General features: G+C 49.3%; 2 protein-coding genes across 2 annotated transcripts; one reads left to right on the forward strand and one right to left on the reverse strand.

Moving 5' to 3' along the window:
- Nucleotides 1-6,108: 6,108 nt before the first annotated feature.
- On the reverse strand, nt 6,109-7,053 carry LOC101579891 (olfactory receptor 287). The gene has a single exon (XM_004625709.2). It carries the CDS (start codon nt 7,039-7,041, stop codon nt 6,109-6,111), a length of 933 nt encoding a protein of 310 aa, XP_004625766.1. The 5' UTR covers nt 7,042-7,053.
- A 4,184-nt stretch (nt 7,054-11,237) lies between these two features.
- On the forward strand, nt 11,238-11,782 carry LOC101580281 (protein FAM204A-like). The gene is made up of 2 exons (XM_023709105.1): nt 11,238-11,352; nt 11,575-11,782. The coding sequence occupies exons 1-2, from the start codon at nt 11,238-11,240 to the stop codon at nt 11,760-11,762; spliced, it is 303 nt and encodes a 100-aa protein (XP_023564873.1). The 3' UTR covers nt 11,763-11,782.
- Nucleotides 11,783-13,624: the final 1,842 nt, after the last annotated feature.

Genomic DNA, 13,624 nt, shown 5'->3' on the forward strand with positions numbered 1-13,624 from the left:
AATATCACATTGCGGCCCAAGAACATATGAAATTATTGTCAGTTAAAAATAAAACTTTAAAAAGCATGTCTGTACAGGACACAGCTTCTTTTTTCTTAGATAAATAGATAAGAGTTGAATTGCTAGGTCACATTAAGTTTAGGTTTACCTTTATATATAAGATGTTTCTGTACTCTTTACAAATCAAACCACTGAGGTTGTAGGCAACTTGTTAGCCAGCTCATCCTAAGACTAAATTGATGATGAGCCACTTGGTTCAGGGTATAACCTGATAGCCGAACAATCAAGGCAAGCAGGAAGTTCTTGTTGCCTGTGAGAGACTGTGGCATGGAACCCATTCACATCAGAGCCTCACCAAGACCAAAGCTCGCCACCCTGCTCACTGAGCAGAGGCCACACGCAGAGCAATGTAGAATTATGGGTTAATGTAGGCATGAATGGCGGCAGTGATAACCACGATTACTAGCGAGTAACCACATACGCAAAAGGAGTTTGATCCAAAAGGAGTAGTTTTTTTTATAATTTTATTTTATTTTGAAGAGTGAAAACAAGAGAAAAACAAAAACAAAGACAGAAACAGGGTAGCATACAGCAATACATAAGTTACAGATTTTCAAAACAAGAATAGCTGATTAACAATGATTGATATAGTACCTATTTTTATTGTCAAATCTGTTGCTAAGATTAACAGATACAGCTATGCAAGATGGGACATATGATTGAACATACACAGCATCCTGGTATAAAGCTTCTCAGTAGCAAGGGACCATGAACTTTCCTCAGAAAGAGGAAAATAGACAACAATCCCATTCCAGTGCCCTGGCCCTCACAGGGACCACACAGCAATGGGTCCCACATTCCCCCTTCTTCATGAGCCAACTGTGAAAGAGAGCACTTTGTGTAAGCACAAGTGAGCAAGTGGACAGAAGTTGGAATTCAGGAAGCTGAGTCTCCTGTGCAGAGAAAGATTCCATCTCCAGCTGACAAAGGCAAGTGAGATGAAAGGTATGATCATCATCTCCATCACACCGACTGGGAAATTGCGTCACAGAGCCACTGGCAGGAGCCAGAACTCCATCTACTGGGACATCTGGCCCTGAGCCAAGCCCTGCTCAGTAGCAGCCCTAGGCATGCACTGTAAGGTGTAAGCAGCTCACAGTTGCTTCTGACTCCATCCAATGCACCTCTGAACTTCAGAGGAGCTTGGCAGCTAATCACATCCCTCTCAAATGGAGAGCACTTTGTGGCCAGGAGCAGAGACGACAGTGTGGTGCACCACCTGCAAGGCCAACACCCAGCCTCATACCACTGCTGAACACAGGCAAGATCAGAACATTCTTCTGGGATAGTGGACATAAAAGGTCTCCACCAGAGCTCTGCTCTATTCTTCTGAACCCAAAATCAAGGGATATCTGGCTCATATCTTAATAGCAAACAAAGAAGACATGTTCAACCACACTAGCCCTCAGGAAAACAAAATCTGAACTCATGATGTGATGCACAGCCCCCATGGTGGCTGAAGTGGAAAGACAAACAGTGCCAGGAGCTGGCCATGATGGTGCAGGGCGCTCCAGTATCCCAACAGGTGAGACCATCACTTTGGACAATGGCTTATGTTATCCACTAAGGCTACCTATACACATAGAGAGAGCCTACAAAAGATACTCTTAAGTACACATGCAAGATTATGCAAGTGCATAATATTTTTTTCTTCACATTCTGTAGGGACTTAAAGTTTAACATATCAATACTTGATGAAAAATACCTGTTCCATGTTATGTCTAAGTTGTTTGATATTCCAGACAGATAGTGAGGTTAAGCTCAACTGCGTGCATCTTCCTCATTGTGTAAGAATTGCCGCAGTAGTATTATTTATAATAATTAAAACATAGAAAATGCAAACATCCCCCACAGCAGAGTGGCTGAGCCCTTGCATTGATTGATTCATCCAATGGAATAGTCAATGGGAAGATGAGAATTCATGCGTCAGTCTCCAGGACATAAGGGGCACTGAAGTGACAGCAAGTGATGGCCCGACAGGAATGAGCACATCGCTGTGAAGATCACAGCTAGCGTCAGGTGACCAAGGCCCTTGTGCTGAGTAGAAGGTCCCGAGGCTCTGGGGCTTGGCTGGTTCTTCACTCTGGGTGCTGCTTTCATGACTATTTCCATTTCATGAAAACTTATCAAAACATAGCTTGTGATTTGGCATTTTTAAAGGTACACATCCAAGAAAAAAAGCACCTACGTAGACTGTGGAAGAATCAAAAATGATAAAGAATTACAGCTCTCCAAGAGTGGTCAGGGCTGACCAGCCAGGTACAGGCACCTCAAGGACCCGGTGCTGTCCAGGAAATGCTGATGGCCTGGCACTCAGGTACAGGCAAGAACAACAGACTCCAAGCTGAGCTCTGGTATTACCCAAAGTCTCCAGAAGGCAGCTGGCTTTGTCCAAGAAAATTCCACAAAGACCAGGAAATAAGGTCATTGCCCCCCAGGAAGTCCTAACTGCCTCGTCCCCGTGCCCTCTCCCTCGCGTCACTCTTGCAGAGAAGTTTCTCCAGCAGGCTCTCCTCTTCCCTCGCCTTTCGGCCACTCGCTGCCACTGCATCCCTCAGGAGCGCAAACCCCTATACAATTGCTTGTTTGAAATTAAGTAACTCCTCTCAGCTGAATTTTATGGCGAATTTAATCATTATTAATTGGGATAATCTTCACCATCCATGACGGTGCCCTCGACACTTTCCTGCCTAACAAAGCAGAACCACCCAACTTGCTAATAAACCCAGAGCCCAGCAAGGGAGCCTCCAGCGCTGTGTGGCCTCCCACAACCTCTGCCGCCTCCTTCCTAATGGCGCCCCAGGGAAAGCAATGCGTAATCCCCCAGCTATTAAAAGTTCACACAAAAGTTGGCCAGAATTTTTTAACTGTTAATTTGATTGGGTGCCAAGAGGTTTGTGCAGTATTCCTCAGTGGCCTGAAGAACACAAACTATTTATCTGAATAGGGCTCAGAATTTTTTTAAAAAATATCTTCTTACAGTACTGCTAGCCCTGTGGGCGGAACAGGTCCAGAAAGAAGCAAAGTGCGGGGCACCCCTGGGCTTACTGTGCAGGCACTCAGCGTAGAGAGCAGAGTGACAACACCGGCTCCCTGCAGCTGAAACTGCTGCCACCTGCTGCCTGGAGCAGACAGTAGTACATGGTTATGGGAAGGCTGGGATCGCAAGGCCTGGAAACTGATCATGAACCAAAATGCAGGTGGGGCCAGTATGCTCCTGACAGCCTGGGCAGGCACCTCCTCAGTAGGTGCCTCAAGAAGACCTCAAGAGGTACCCCTCAGTGGGTAGCTCCTCAACAGGCGCCCCTCAGCAGCTGCTCCATGGTCCTCACCAGCTGCCGTCTCCTCAGTATAGAATCCTTCAGCCAGTTTCCTCTTACAAGTGTCCCCTCGCCAGACGCCTCCTCAGCAAGTGTCTCTTCAGCACACTTCGCTTCAGCAGACAACACCTCAGCAGGTGCCTGTTCAGTAGTGATCCCTTCAACAAGTGCCCCCCAGCAGCTACTCCTCAGCAGGTGCCCCTCAACAATGGACTATTTGGGTGTACTTCCTGTGGGTCTCCAAGGGACTTTTAATCACTCCCAGAGTTCCTTGCACCAGTTTCATAATGTGAGACACTGAGGCCCCACATCTGGAGGACTGGCCAGAGGGTACACAACAGGCTAACTGCATATTTTTCCTGGGTTATGGCACCTCACTTCCTTTGGTCCTTCATGTGTCTGTCTGCTGCCTAGACCATGAGGTGGACGCTCTAGAGCCTGCAATGCTGATGCTGGGCTGCAGTCTCCTCCCCAAGTGGATGCTGGGACGAAAAGCACACTCAAATAGTTGATTGTTGAGGGGCACCTGCTTGGGGGACATCTACTGAGGGGACACCTGCTGAGGGGACACTTACTCTTTCCCACAGTGTGGCCTCCCACAGCCCACACACCTCGGGTCCCACTACATCTCCAGTGTCTGTATTCTACTGGACTCATGTACCCAAGTGTGACAACTATGAAGTCTCTGTGTTTGGATCACATTTGTTTCTGATCCAAGGGAATAAATGTATGCCTAGAAAAGTGTTTGAAACAACCTAGGTGTAAACTACTACCCTGGCTTCTTCAGGGCATGTATCCTTTTATAATGAGACAAACCAATAAAAGATATTTTCCTTTAAATTTTATTTTTTCCTATTAAAGAAATTGAATCAATTTCTTCCAAAAAAGAAAGCCCCATACCCAGTTGAGTTCATTGGTGAATTCTGCCCAAAACATAATAAAGAAGTTACACCACTTCTGTACACTGTCTTCCAGAGGATAGGTGTGGAAGGGCTTTTCTAAACTCATTCGTGAGGCCAGCAACACACTAACAGCAAAACCAGACAAAGGTTCTGTAAAGAGGAAGTGACAGGTCTATATCTCCATGGACATAGATACAAAGCTCTTCAACAAATGAGTAAATCGGGGCTGGGGAGATGGCTCAGTAGAATAAGCGCTTGCCTGGCAAGCACAAGGGTCTGAGTTCAATCCCCGGTTCTGCCAAAATAAAATAAAGATAAAAACTAAAAAAATAAATAAATAAACAAATGAGTAAATCTTGTTCATTCCTCGGCGTAAACATGTACTGGAAATGTCATGATGCACCCTATAAATATATACGATTATTATAGGTCAAAAATAAATGTTAAGGATATTTATCAGCAAATTAAATCTGTCAAGTAATTATCAGGGCTAGTGAGATAGCTCAGCATACTAAGCGCCTGCTTAGGCAAGCACAGGCAGAGCTAGTGAGATAGCTCAGCACACTAAGCACCTGCTTAGGCAAGCACAGGGACCCGGGTTCAATCCCCAGCACCACATGCCCCACTGGCCCTGCCCCCAGGCACACTGAGCTGGCCACTGAGACCGGATGTGATGGCACATGCCTGTAATCCCAGCACTGGGAAGGCTGAAAACAAGAGGATCACCATGAGTCTGAGCTGTATAGTGAGACCCTGTACTAAATACATTTAAAAGAAAAAAAAAAATTATTCACCACTGCCAAGTAAATTCCATATGGGAAAGGCTGAACATCAGAAGATCAGTTAAAGTGATCTATCATACCAATAGGCTAAAAGCTTGCTAGCCTCTGCAGGTCCCTCCCATTGTTATGTCAATAGGCTAAAAGCTTGCTAGCCCCTGTAGGCTCCTTCTGTTGTCATGGCAATGTTCTTCTCTGCCTGTTCCCCTGGACCAGTGCAGTTCTTGGTATCCTGCACTTACTGGGCAGGCTTCTTCATCCCATGGGGGAAATGCATCAGTCCCTAAAAAATGACAAAAGATGGTGTTTCCTGAAACCTGTGACACCACCAACACTGAATTGCAGGCCCCTTTTTCCCAGGGCCTGTAGTCAGATGACTCACAGATCCCTGAGACTTGCACACTCCGCTATATGTAACTAGTGACATTTGTGTAGTCTTCATGTTTTTGTCAAGTCACTTAGAAAATGAAATTAAAGAGCAACCCCTTTTACTGATTCATGTCTTTGCTAACTTAATAGCAAAGGTAAAGTGATCCAACTATGCCTGGCAGGCTGCAGGGCCTCCCAAAGGGGCTTCCACACACATGCACCTGGCTCTCACCACCACGGCTGAGTACACCAAGTGTGGGCAAAGAGTCAGCCAGGGGTGCTCTTCCATGGCAGGGGCCACGCAGGAGAAACTGGTGTGGGAGTGGTGGCATCTGGAAGCAATAGAAACCCCGTCACCGCAAGACCCATACCTCTGAGGGTCACAGGCTGGCTGGCACCAGGTGCAGGTACACAGTATGCAGAGGGTGGGATGCTGCAGCACCCTTAGAAGGCACCTCTTGCGGGTCTCAGGTGCCATGCTTCTTTCTGAATCAACTTACAAGTGGAGCAGAACTCTCCCCTAGCTCAACAGAGGGGTGACTTCCATGAGCAGCTGAACTCAAGGCCAGGGTTCCAGTGACAAGCTATGTTCCCTGTGTGCAGAGGGAGTGGTGCCAGTTGATGGCCCTGCACTATAGGTTGACTGAGGGACAAGGCAGGAGGGCACCAGGCATCTCATCACTTCCCCTTCACTGTCCTACACAGAGCCTCTTTCACATCCTTGTTCCTCAGAGTGTAAATAAAGGGGTTCAGCACTGGGGTGACAATGGTGTTGAGCACCGTGATGGCCTTGGTGAGGTCCAGTGAGCTATCCACTGAGGTCCTCACGTGGAGAAAGATGGTAGAACCATACCAGATGAGCACCACTGTGAGGTGGGATGAACAGGTGGAAAAGGCACGGTGCCGTCCCTGGGTGGAAGGGATCCTGACAATGGTGACAATGATATAGACATAGGAGACCAGTGTGACAGCACAGGAGCCCAGGATGACACAGAAGGCAATGCCAAAGGATGTCAGCTCCACCACCCGGGTGTCAGTACAGGACAGCACAATCCAGGGTGCAATGTCACAGAAGAAGTGATTGATGACTCGAGAGCCACAGAAGGAGAGGCGTGTGATAAGGGCAGCGGGTACAGTGATGGCAGAGAAGCCACAAAGCCAGGAGCCCAGAGCAAGCCGTGCTGCCAGGGCAGGTGTCATGAGGCCACCATAGCGCAGTGGCAGACAGATGGCTAGATAGCGGTCATAGGCCATAGCAGCCAGCAGGAAGTACTCAGTGCAGCCCAGGGAGAAGACAAAGTACATCTGAGCAGCGCAGCCAGCCAAAGAGATGGCTCCCTCCTGGGAGGCGAAAGTGGCCAGGCTCTTGGGCACACAGGCCGTGGTGAACCAAATTTCCAGGAAGGAGAGATTGCAGAGGAAGAAGTACATGGGTGTCTGGAGGCTCCGGTGTGCCCCGACCAGGGAGATGATGGCCAGATTCCCTGCCACCGTGAGCACATACATGACTAGAAAGAGCAAGAAGAGCCCAGCACGCAAGCTGGGTGGGCCTGGGAAGCCCAGGAGGATGAACGGGCCCTGCAAGGACAGGTTCTGGCCTGCCGTGGCCATGAAGCATTGCTGGGACACAGAGCACTATATCAGGTTTTCTTCATTTATTTGGTGCAGGGTCTCGCTACCCAGTTTGGACTCCCAGTGATCTTCCTGTCTCAGCCTCTCCAGGGCTTGGATAACTAGCTTGGCATGCAGTACCTGGGATCAAACCTGGGTCCTTATGCTTGCCAGGCAGACGCTTAGACCACTGAGCTATCGCCCTGTTCCTTCAACCCTCAAGAATCTATTCACTTTATCCTGCAGTCTCAGGACCCCACACAGACCTGGTACCTGTGGGAATGAGCTGCTGGGGATAAGCCATACAGCTACTGGATGAAACAGCTCAGAGCCAGATCAGAAGGCAGCTAGCAGTTGCTTATTACCTGGAGGAAGACGTCCTTATCTTAAAGTGCTTGTCACCTGGGACAGGGATATGTCCTTCCTTTTCTAAAGTCTTTATCACAGGGAAGTGCGAGGGCCTTGTGCTAGAGTCAAGAAGCCTGAAAAAGAAAAAAACAGGAACCATCAGGTTTTTCACAAATGAAATTAAGTCTGCCCTGACTTTTAGCATCTTCATCCAACAAGCCAGACTGGGGCCTCGTAGACCTAGTAGAACATTCTTATTGTAAAATGATCCCATTCAAGACAGCAACCTTCAGGGGTAGAAATGGGAGGCTGGGGGTGATACTCTTTGCCTGAGATCCTAATCTTGCTGAGAAGGAACAGGGACAGGCTTCCCCAAAATGTGACTTTTGAAAGACTAATACCAGAGCCCCCTGCTGGCCAGATACTGGCGAACGGGAAGGCGCACCTAAAGGGCTCAGTGAAAGCTCAAGATGGATGAAGGGTGAATAGTTCCTGCCACCCAAAAGGTCCCCAGGTAGCCACATCTCCCTCAAAATCTTCTCAGAACAGGCTCAGTATAGCTCTTAAGAACCACCTCCCCTGATATCTGGGAGGGGAACCAGCCCAAGATACCCTACATCGTCCAGGCCCTGTTTCCACACACATATCAAGCGCACTCTCTCCCTCCTGCTTGCACCTGGACACTAGGCCCTGAGGCACCGACCCTCTTCCTGGATCTAAAACAAGCCATAACCCACCCAAAAGATTTTAAAATGAGGGTGCTTCAGCGCTGTCCCTTCCCCAGACCTACCAGGTCGTCTTCCTCGGTTGTCCTTCACCTGAGTATGAACAACCTAGGATGCATCAAAGCAAACTTGCTACAGACCCCTGCTCTAGCTGAAAGTAAAGCGCTCTGCTATGTGGACCCGGAGCAGAGCACGCAGCCGCGAGCTGTCATGGAGGGGTAAGGCCAGCCAAGGCCAGGTCCCAAGGTGGGACCACCAGGGCAGCACCAGCAAGGAGCAACTTTCTCAGCCTACCCTCATGACACCATTTCCAGAGACCCAAGGCTGCATCCTGACACCTTGGCACAGACCTCTTCAGTGCTGCACCTGCACCGGGTGGCCACAGGACACCCCTAGATCCCACAAGCACATTCATTATCATCCAGGTAGGAGTCACTCTGCCGTGCGACAGCCATGGCTCTGACTTGGGGAGCAGTGCCTCCTTCCCTCAACCCTGACCCAGATAACCTCTTGCTTAGAAAAACATTCCTACTATTGACAGCTACACTGTGCAGGCTGAGAAGAAAGTAAAGAAATCGGCAAGGCCTGCTGGGCCTGGAGCCTCACGGTCCTCCAGTGCACCCCCTGGGTCTGTGCTGCCCCGTGAGTAAGAGCCGGCCAGCTCAGCAACCCCCGCCCTCCCCCACAAGCTGTGTGTATGCAAGGGACAGGCAGCTGCGGTGCGGGTGAGGAAACACAGACCCAGCATTCTCCCCAGTCTTCCTGTCACCACATCTTGTAAGCAACCTCTTGAGCTCAGGAGAGGTTAGCTAGAAGTCAGGGAGCTTGGCCTATGCCAAGGTGGGGTCCATGCACCCCTGTGTACACCTGGGACTCTACTGGGCTTGCAGGAGGTGAGCCCAGGGAGACAGCCCAGGTGGCCTGGCTCCAGAGGGGTATGGTAAGTGCTGCAAAGGTGAGACTTCCCCAGTCACACTCAGGTCAGTGCCAACCTCAGACCCTCGCTAGGGGGCTGGATGCAGAGCCACTCACCCAGCTCCAGGGCACATGTCCCATGGGCAGCCTAGAGATTAGGAGGGTCAGCAGGCACAGCACACAGTCGCTCCATGCCAGGACAGACCCTGAGCCAGGGAGCACTCAACCACCCTGCCTGTCTGGCCCTCTGGGATGCCAAGGTGGGTCTCTTGTGGGCTGAGCTGCTGGTTTTCTGCTGCCAGCCTCCTGGAGATGAGGTGAGGAGTGTCATCAAGATCAGAGGCCACTCTGGGCCCTCAGCGTGTGGCCCAAACAGTCCTGCTGCCTCCCGTAGCCATGACTGCCCACGAAGGCACCTGACGGTCCTGTCACCTGCACAGAGCTTGAGCACAGATCCTGGGCTGACTGCCCACCTGCCGGGTCTACAGCACTGCTTCAATCAAGCGGCTGTGATCACCTTGAGCAGCCAGGGTTGGCCCCATCCTGGCCACACCCCAGGATGTAGGGAGCCACAGGAAGGAAGCCAGGGATGCCCGGCTACTGTTCTGCTCCTGGGGCTCCACACTCATTTCACACTGTGGCCACGCATAGCTCCTGCTAGCCCCCGACCCCTCCCAGGCAGAGGCCAGAGCAGACACCTACACTAAATCCTGCCCACTGTCAGCCAATGTGCTGGCCAGAAACTCAGACCTGAGGCTGCTGGCACTCAGCTCCCAGCCCACAAAATGCAGGCGCCTGAAAAGGCCCCAACTGGGGAGCTCCGCACCCTGTGCCTGGCCCTCCTGCCCTCCACAGCAGCACAGGAAGCCTTGTGCCCAGCAGGCAGCACCAAGGTGCGTGGCTTACTTTTGCCTCAACCTTGGCCTCCCCAGGGCTCAGGCCTGTAAGGACCCTCTTACCAATTATGCAGCTGGCAAGGAGGTTGGCCCTGGGGGTTGGAGAGAGGCCCCGAGGGTGGACCTCTTGCCCTTCGGCTGCACCTGATTTCTCAGTCACACCCTCCTATCTCTCGGGGTAGTGCCCTGTATCAGGTTCTCACTAAGCAAGGCTGTGTACTCCAACGCGTGGTCAGGCTGCACACCAGATTCTGGGTGCTGCTGTCAGTGTTCTGTGTGCCTCAGTTTCCTGCTCTGTAAATAGGGCTTTGGTGCTCCACCACCATTGCCCTGCCCTACCCTGTTCCACCAGATTGAGAGGTAAATTCTTGGCACTATGGCTCTACCACAGCCTTCCAGATAGAGCTACTCTGACAGGAGCGAGGATGGTTTTGGTTTCCGGCCTCACCCCTACCCAAGATCACTTCTCAGAGGTGGGGGCCCCCACCAAGTATGGACAGGAATAAGCTGTGGCCAGGTGAGGAGCTGCCATGGGCCCCATGACTTTGAGCGAGGCCTGACTCTCTGAGCTCCTCTGGAGCAGAGCAGGGACCTGGAGCCAGTTCTGGACTCAGAGCCTCAGTAGGGATGCATACAATTAGGGGTGCTCACAGCTCTGAGCCTCAGTGGCAAGGATCCAGTCGCTTAGAGCCAGGACCGTAGGGGTTTGTGGGAGAGTGTGCCCATCTTCCATCAACCCATTTCCCTTGCCAGGGTTCGGGGGCTCCAGGAACCTGTTGCTAGACAGCCATTCAAGGGATATGAGGACCCTACCAGCCACACTTGAGCCTTGGGTGTCCTGCTGCCCCAAGGAATGCCGCCACACACTCCTGTAGGCTGCCCCAATTGGAAGCTCACTAAAAGTGGAAAATGGACACCCAGAGTCTGCTTCCTGGTCAAAGAAAAGAAATGCAGCAGACGCAGACTGCTGCCTCCTGGCCTAAAGGAGGGTGATGCTGAGTTGGATTCTGAAAAGGAGCCCACACTACAGAACAGTGATCGTAACTTACAGGAAGACAAAGAGGATGGGACCATTAGAGAAACAGAAATCTCAGGTTTCCCAGAAGATGAACCAAAAACTGAAACAGAGACCAAAACAAATGCATATGAAGAGTGCCCTTCTGGAATTCCCTTAAATATGTGGAGCAAATTTCAAGAACTGCATAAAAAAAAAATTTGACAGAAAACTTCAGCCTTGAGATTCAGAAGGAGAAAAAGAAAATGCTCCAGAAAAATGCTACAAAATGAAAACGAGTCTCAAAGTCAGCACTCCATGAGTGAGACCCAGTGGAAGGAGCTTACTCAGTACTTTGGAGCCAAGGATAGATTTGAACACCCTGTTAAACAGAAAAAGGTTGAAAAGTCAGGCCTTGAAAAGAACATAGAGGGCTGGAGGGATGGCTCAGTGGTCTAAAGCACCTACTTGGAACAAGCTTAGCAAACCACAGGGACCGCAGTTGAATCCCCCAGTACCACATGCCAGCCAGCCCCGCCCCCTGGTGGGCTGAGCTGGCCACACACACACACACACACACACACACACACACACACACACACACACACAAATAAAATAAAATGTAAAAAAAAAAAAAAAAAGAAAGAAAGAAAAGAACATAGACAGGCTGTGGAGGAGTGGAACATGGAGAAGGCCGAGGAGCTCAGCAGCCAGCTTGCTCCTCGAGAGCTTGGGGTAAAAACTGCCAAAGCAATTGCCTGCCACCAGTTTGTAAAAGCCAAAAAGGAGATTGAAAACTCACAGGCTGCTCGAAAAAATGAAGAAACTTGCATGGGGGCTTGAAGCAAAGAAGAGATGGGCAACCAAAAGCACCACGGGATCTATGTAACTGGGCAGAACTCTTCAGGGCACAGGGAGACTTGTGTGCTTCATTTACAGAGAAGACTTTTCTGTTTAGGTTAAATATATCAGGAAATTGATAGAAGTAGAAAGAAGTAAGTATAAATCTTGGGAGTTATCAGCTCTTCAGATTTTTTCTAAGGCTTTCATTCTATTGAAATAACTGGAGTGAAGTATTTGTTATTTTGTATGAAATCTAAGCATACATACAGGCAAAGAAGATAGGATGTTATTTATTTGTACAGATCTACAGTATAAAATCAATTTTGCCTTTTATCTGTTTGGTATAGCACAGCCTTGATCCTTGTACTTTCTTATCTGTCCTTGGCATAACTGCAGTTTTCTGGAATTAATGTTTTTAAGATTACATTTAAAATGGTTTATGTCTAAAATGGATTAGTCATAAGTGCAAAAATGTCTCAGTTGATGCTACTTTTCCTGTAATTACTTTAATGCCATAAATTATCTAAATGACAGTAATTATCTTAATGCTACAAAACATTATTAATTATTTATTTGAAGCAATGACATTATTTCATAGTCCAACATAAAAGCAATTGATTAAGACAAAAAGTGGTACACAACGGGCGAGGTGGTGCACACTTGTAACCCCAGCACTCAGGAGGCAAGGCCAGCCAGAGCTACATAATGAGTTCAAGGCCAGCCTAAACTAAGTAGAGATACCCTGGATCAAAGAAAAAGAAATCTAAGCTGGTACAAAATATCCCCAAGACCAAAGCAAGTGGAGTGAGGCCTCCTCAGTGTCCTACTGAAGGGGCTCCCTCTGGCCTGGGAAAGCACAAAGTTGCTTTCGGTTCAGTCAAATCAACTCTATTTTCCCACTCTAATAGCATGATAGGCATCTGGAGAAGACAAGTTTCTTGAAGCAAATAGCTGTGAAGATTTGGTTTGTCACTTCTTTTCCATTTCCTGGATCTATTTTCTCATGCCAACTTTTAGAGGTCACACAGCAGACACTCCTGAGAACTTTTCTTCTGTAACATTACAGGCCACATTCCTACAGTGCTGTAGACTTGCTCACTGCAGTTACTCAACAGTGATCCCATCAGACAGCTGCAAGCTCAGATTTTCTGGATCGTAGCTTGTGTTCCTACACACAAATGCTGACCAGATGTTTTTCCTATGTCTGAGGTTCCCTTATGATTGAAAAACAGTGGTTTAGCTACATAGTTGCCATGCATCTAAATTCTGTCATGGTGAAAAGACCCAAGAAGCAATGAAGTTGCTGGGCAGGAGCCCGGGAAGGCCACCCTGCCCTGAGGACCCCTCCTTCTCTATAAATAGGGACTACAGAGTCTCTGAGAATGCCATCCTCCAGGATCAAATGGTTAATGAACAGCATGACGCTGGGAGCAGAAGGAGCTTTGTTCTTGCCACCAGCAATAATAGAGATAAACGTTCTCTGAGCACTGTGTGCATCTGCGTTACAAGAATAATCACACATATGACGAAGGATCAGGCTTGGCCTGACTGCATGAGATAGCAGAAATCAGATGATAAAGTGCAGCCCCAGAAGAAGTGAAGATTCCTACACGGCACTGAGAACCAAGTCTGCGAGCTGTGCGGGCCTCCCACCCAGCTCAAGGCCAACCAAGGTTCAAAGCAAGCCTGCAGACTGATGGGATCAGCCAAGATGTGCTTTCTCTGAATCCCAGAGTAGCTTTGGGAGGGAGCCCTGGAGTGCAGAGGACACCGTGAGAGCCTGCGCTGCTCCTGAAGGACTCAGGGTAGCAGGAGGAGAGTAGCCCAGAATCCACAAGCTCCAGAAACCTGCTTTCCCCAGA

The sequence above is a fragment of the Octodon degus genome, unplaced genomic scaffold, assembly GCF_000260255.1.
Source record: "Octodon degus isolate 3935 unplaced genomic scaffold, OctDeg1.0 scaffold00010, whole genome shotgun sequence".
In the NCBI taxonomy this organism is placed as follows: domain Eukaryota; kingdom Metazoa; phylum Chordata; class Mammalia; order Rodentia; family Octodontidae; genus Octodon; species Octodon degus.

Excerpts from the sequence above, each read along its gene's own strand:
- LOC101579891 (XM_004625709.2), bottom strand. The coding sequence starts at position 7,041 with ATGGCCACGGCAGGCCAGAACCTGTCCTTGCAGGGCCCGTTCATCCTC.
- LOC101580281 (XM_023709105.1), top strand. The coding sequence starts at position 11,238 with ATGAGTGAGACCCAGTGGAAGGAGCTTACTCAGTACTTTGGAGCCAAG. Across the intron at positions 11,353-11,574 it reads CCTTGAAAAGAACATAGAGG|AACATAGACAGGCTGTGGAG; the intron begins GCTGGAGGGATG and ends AAGAAAGAAAAG.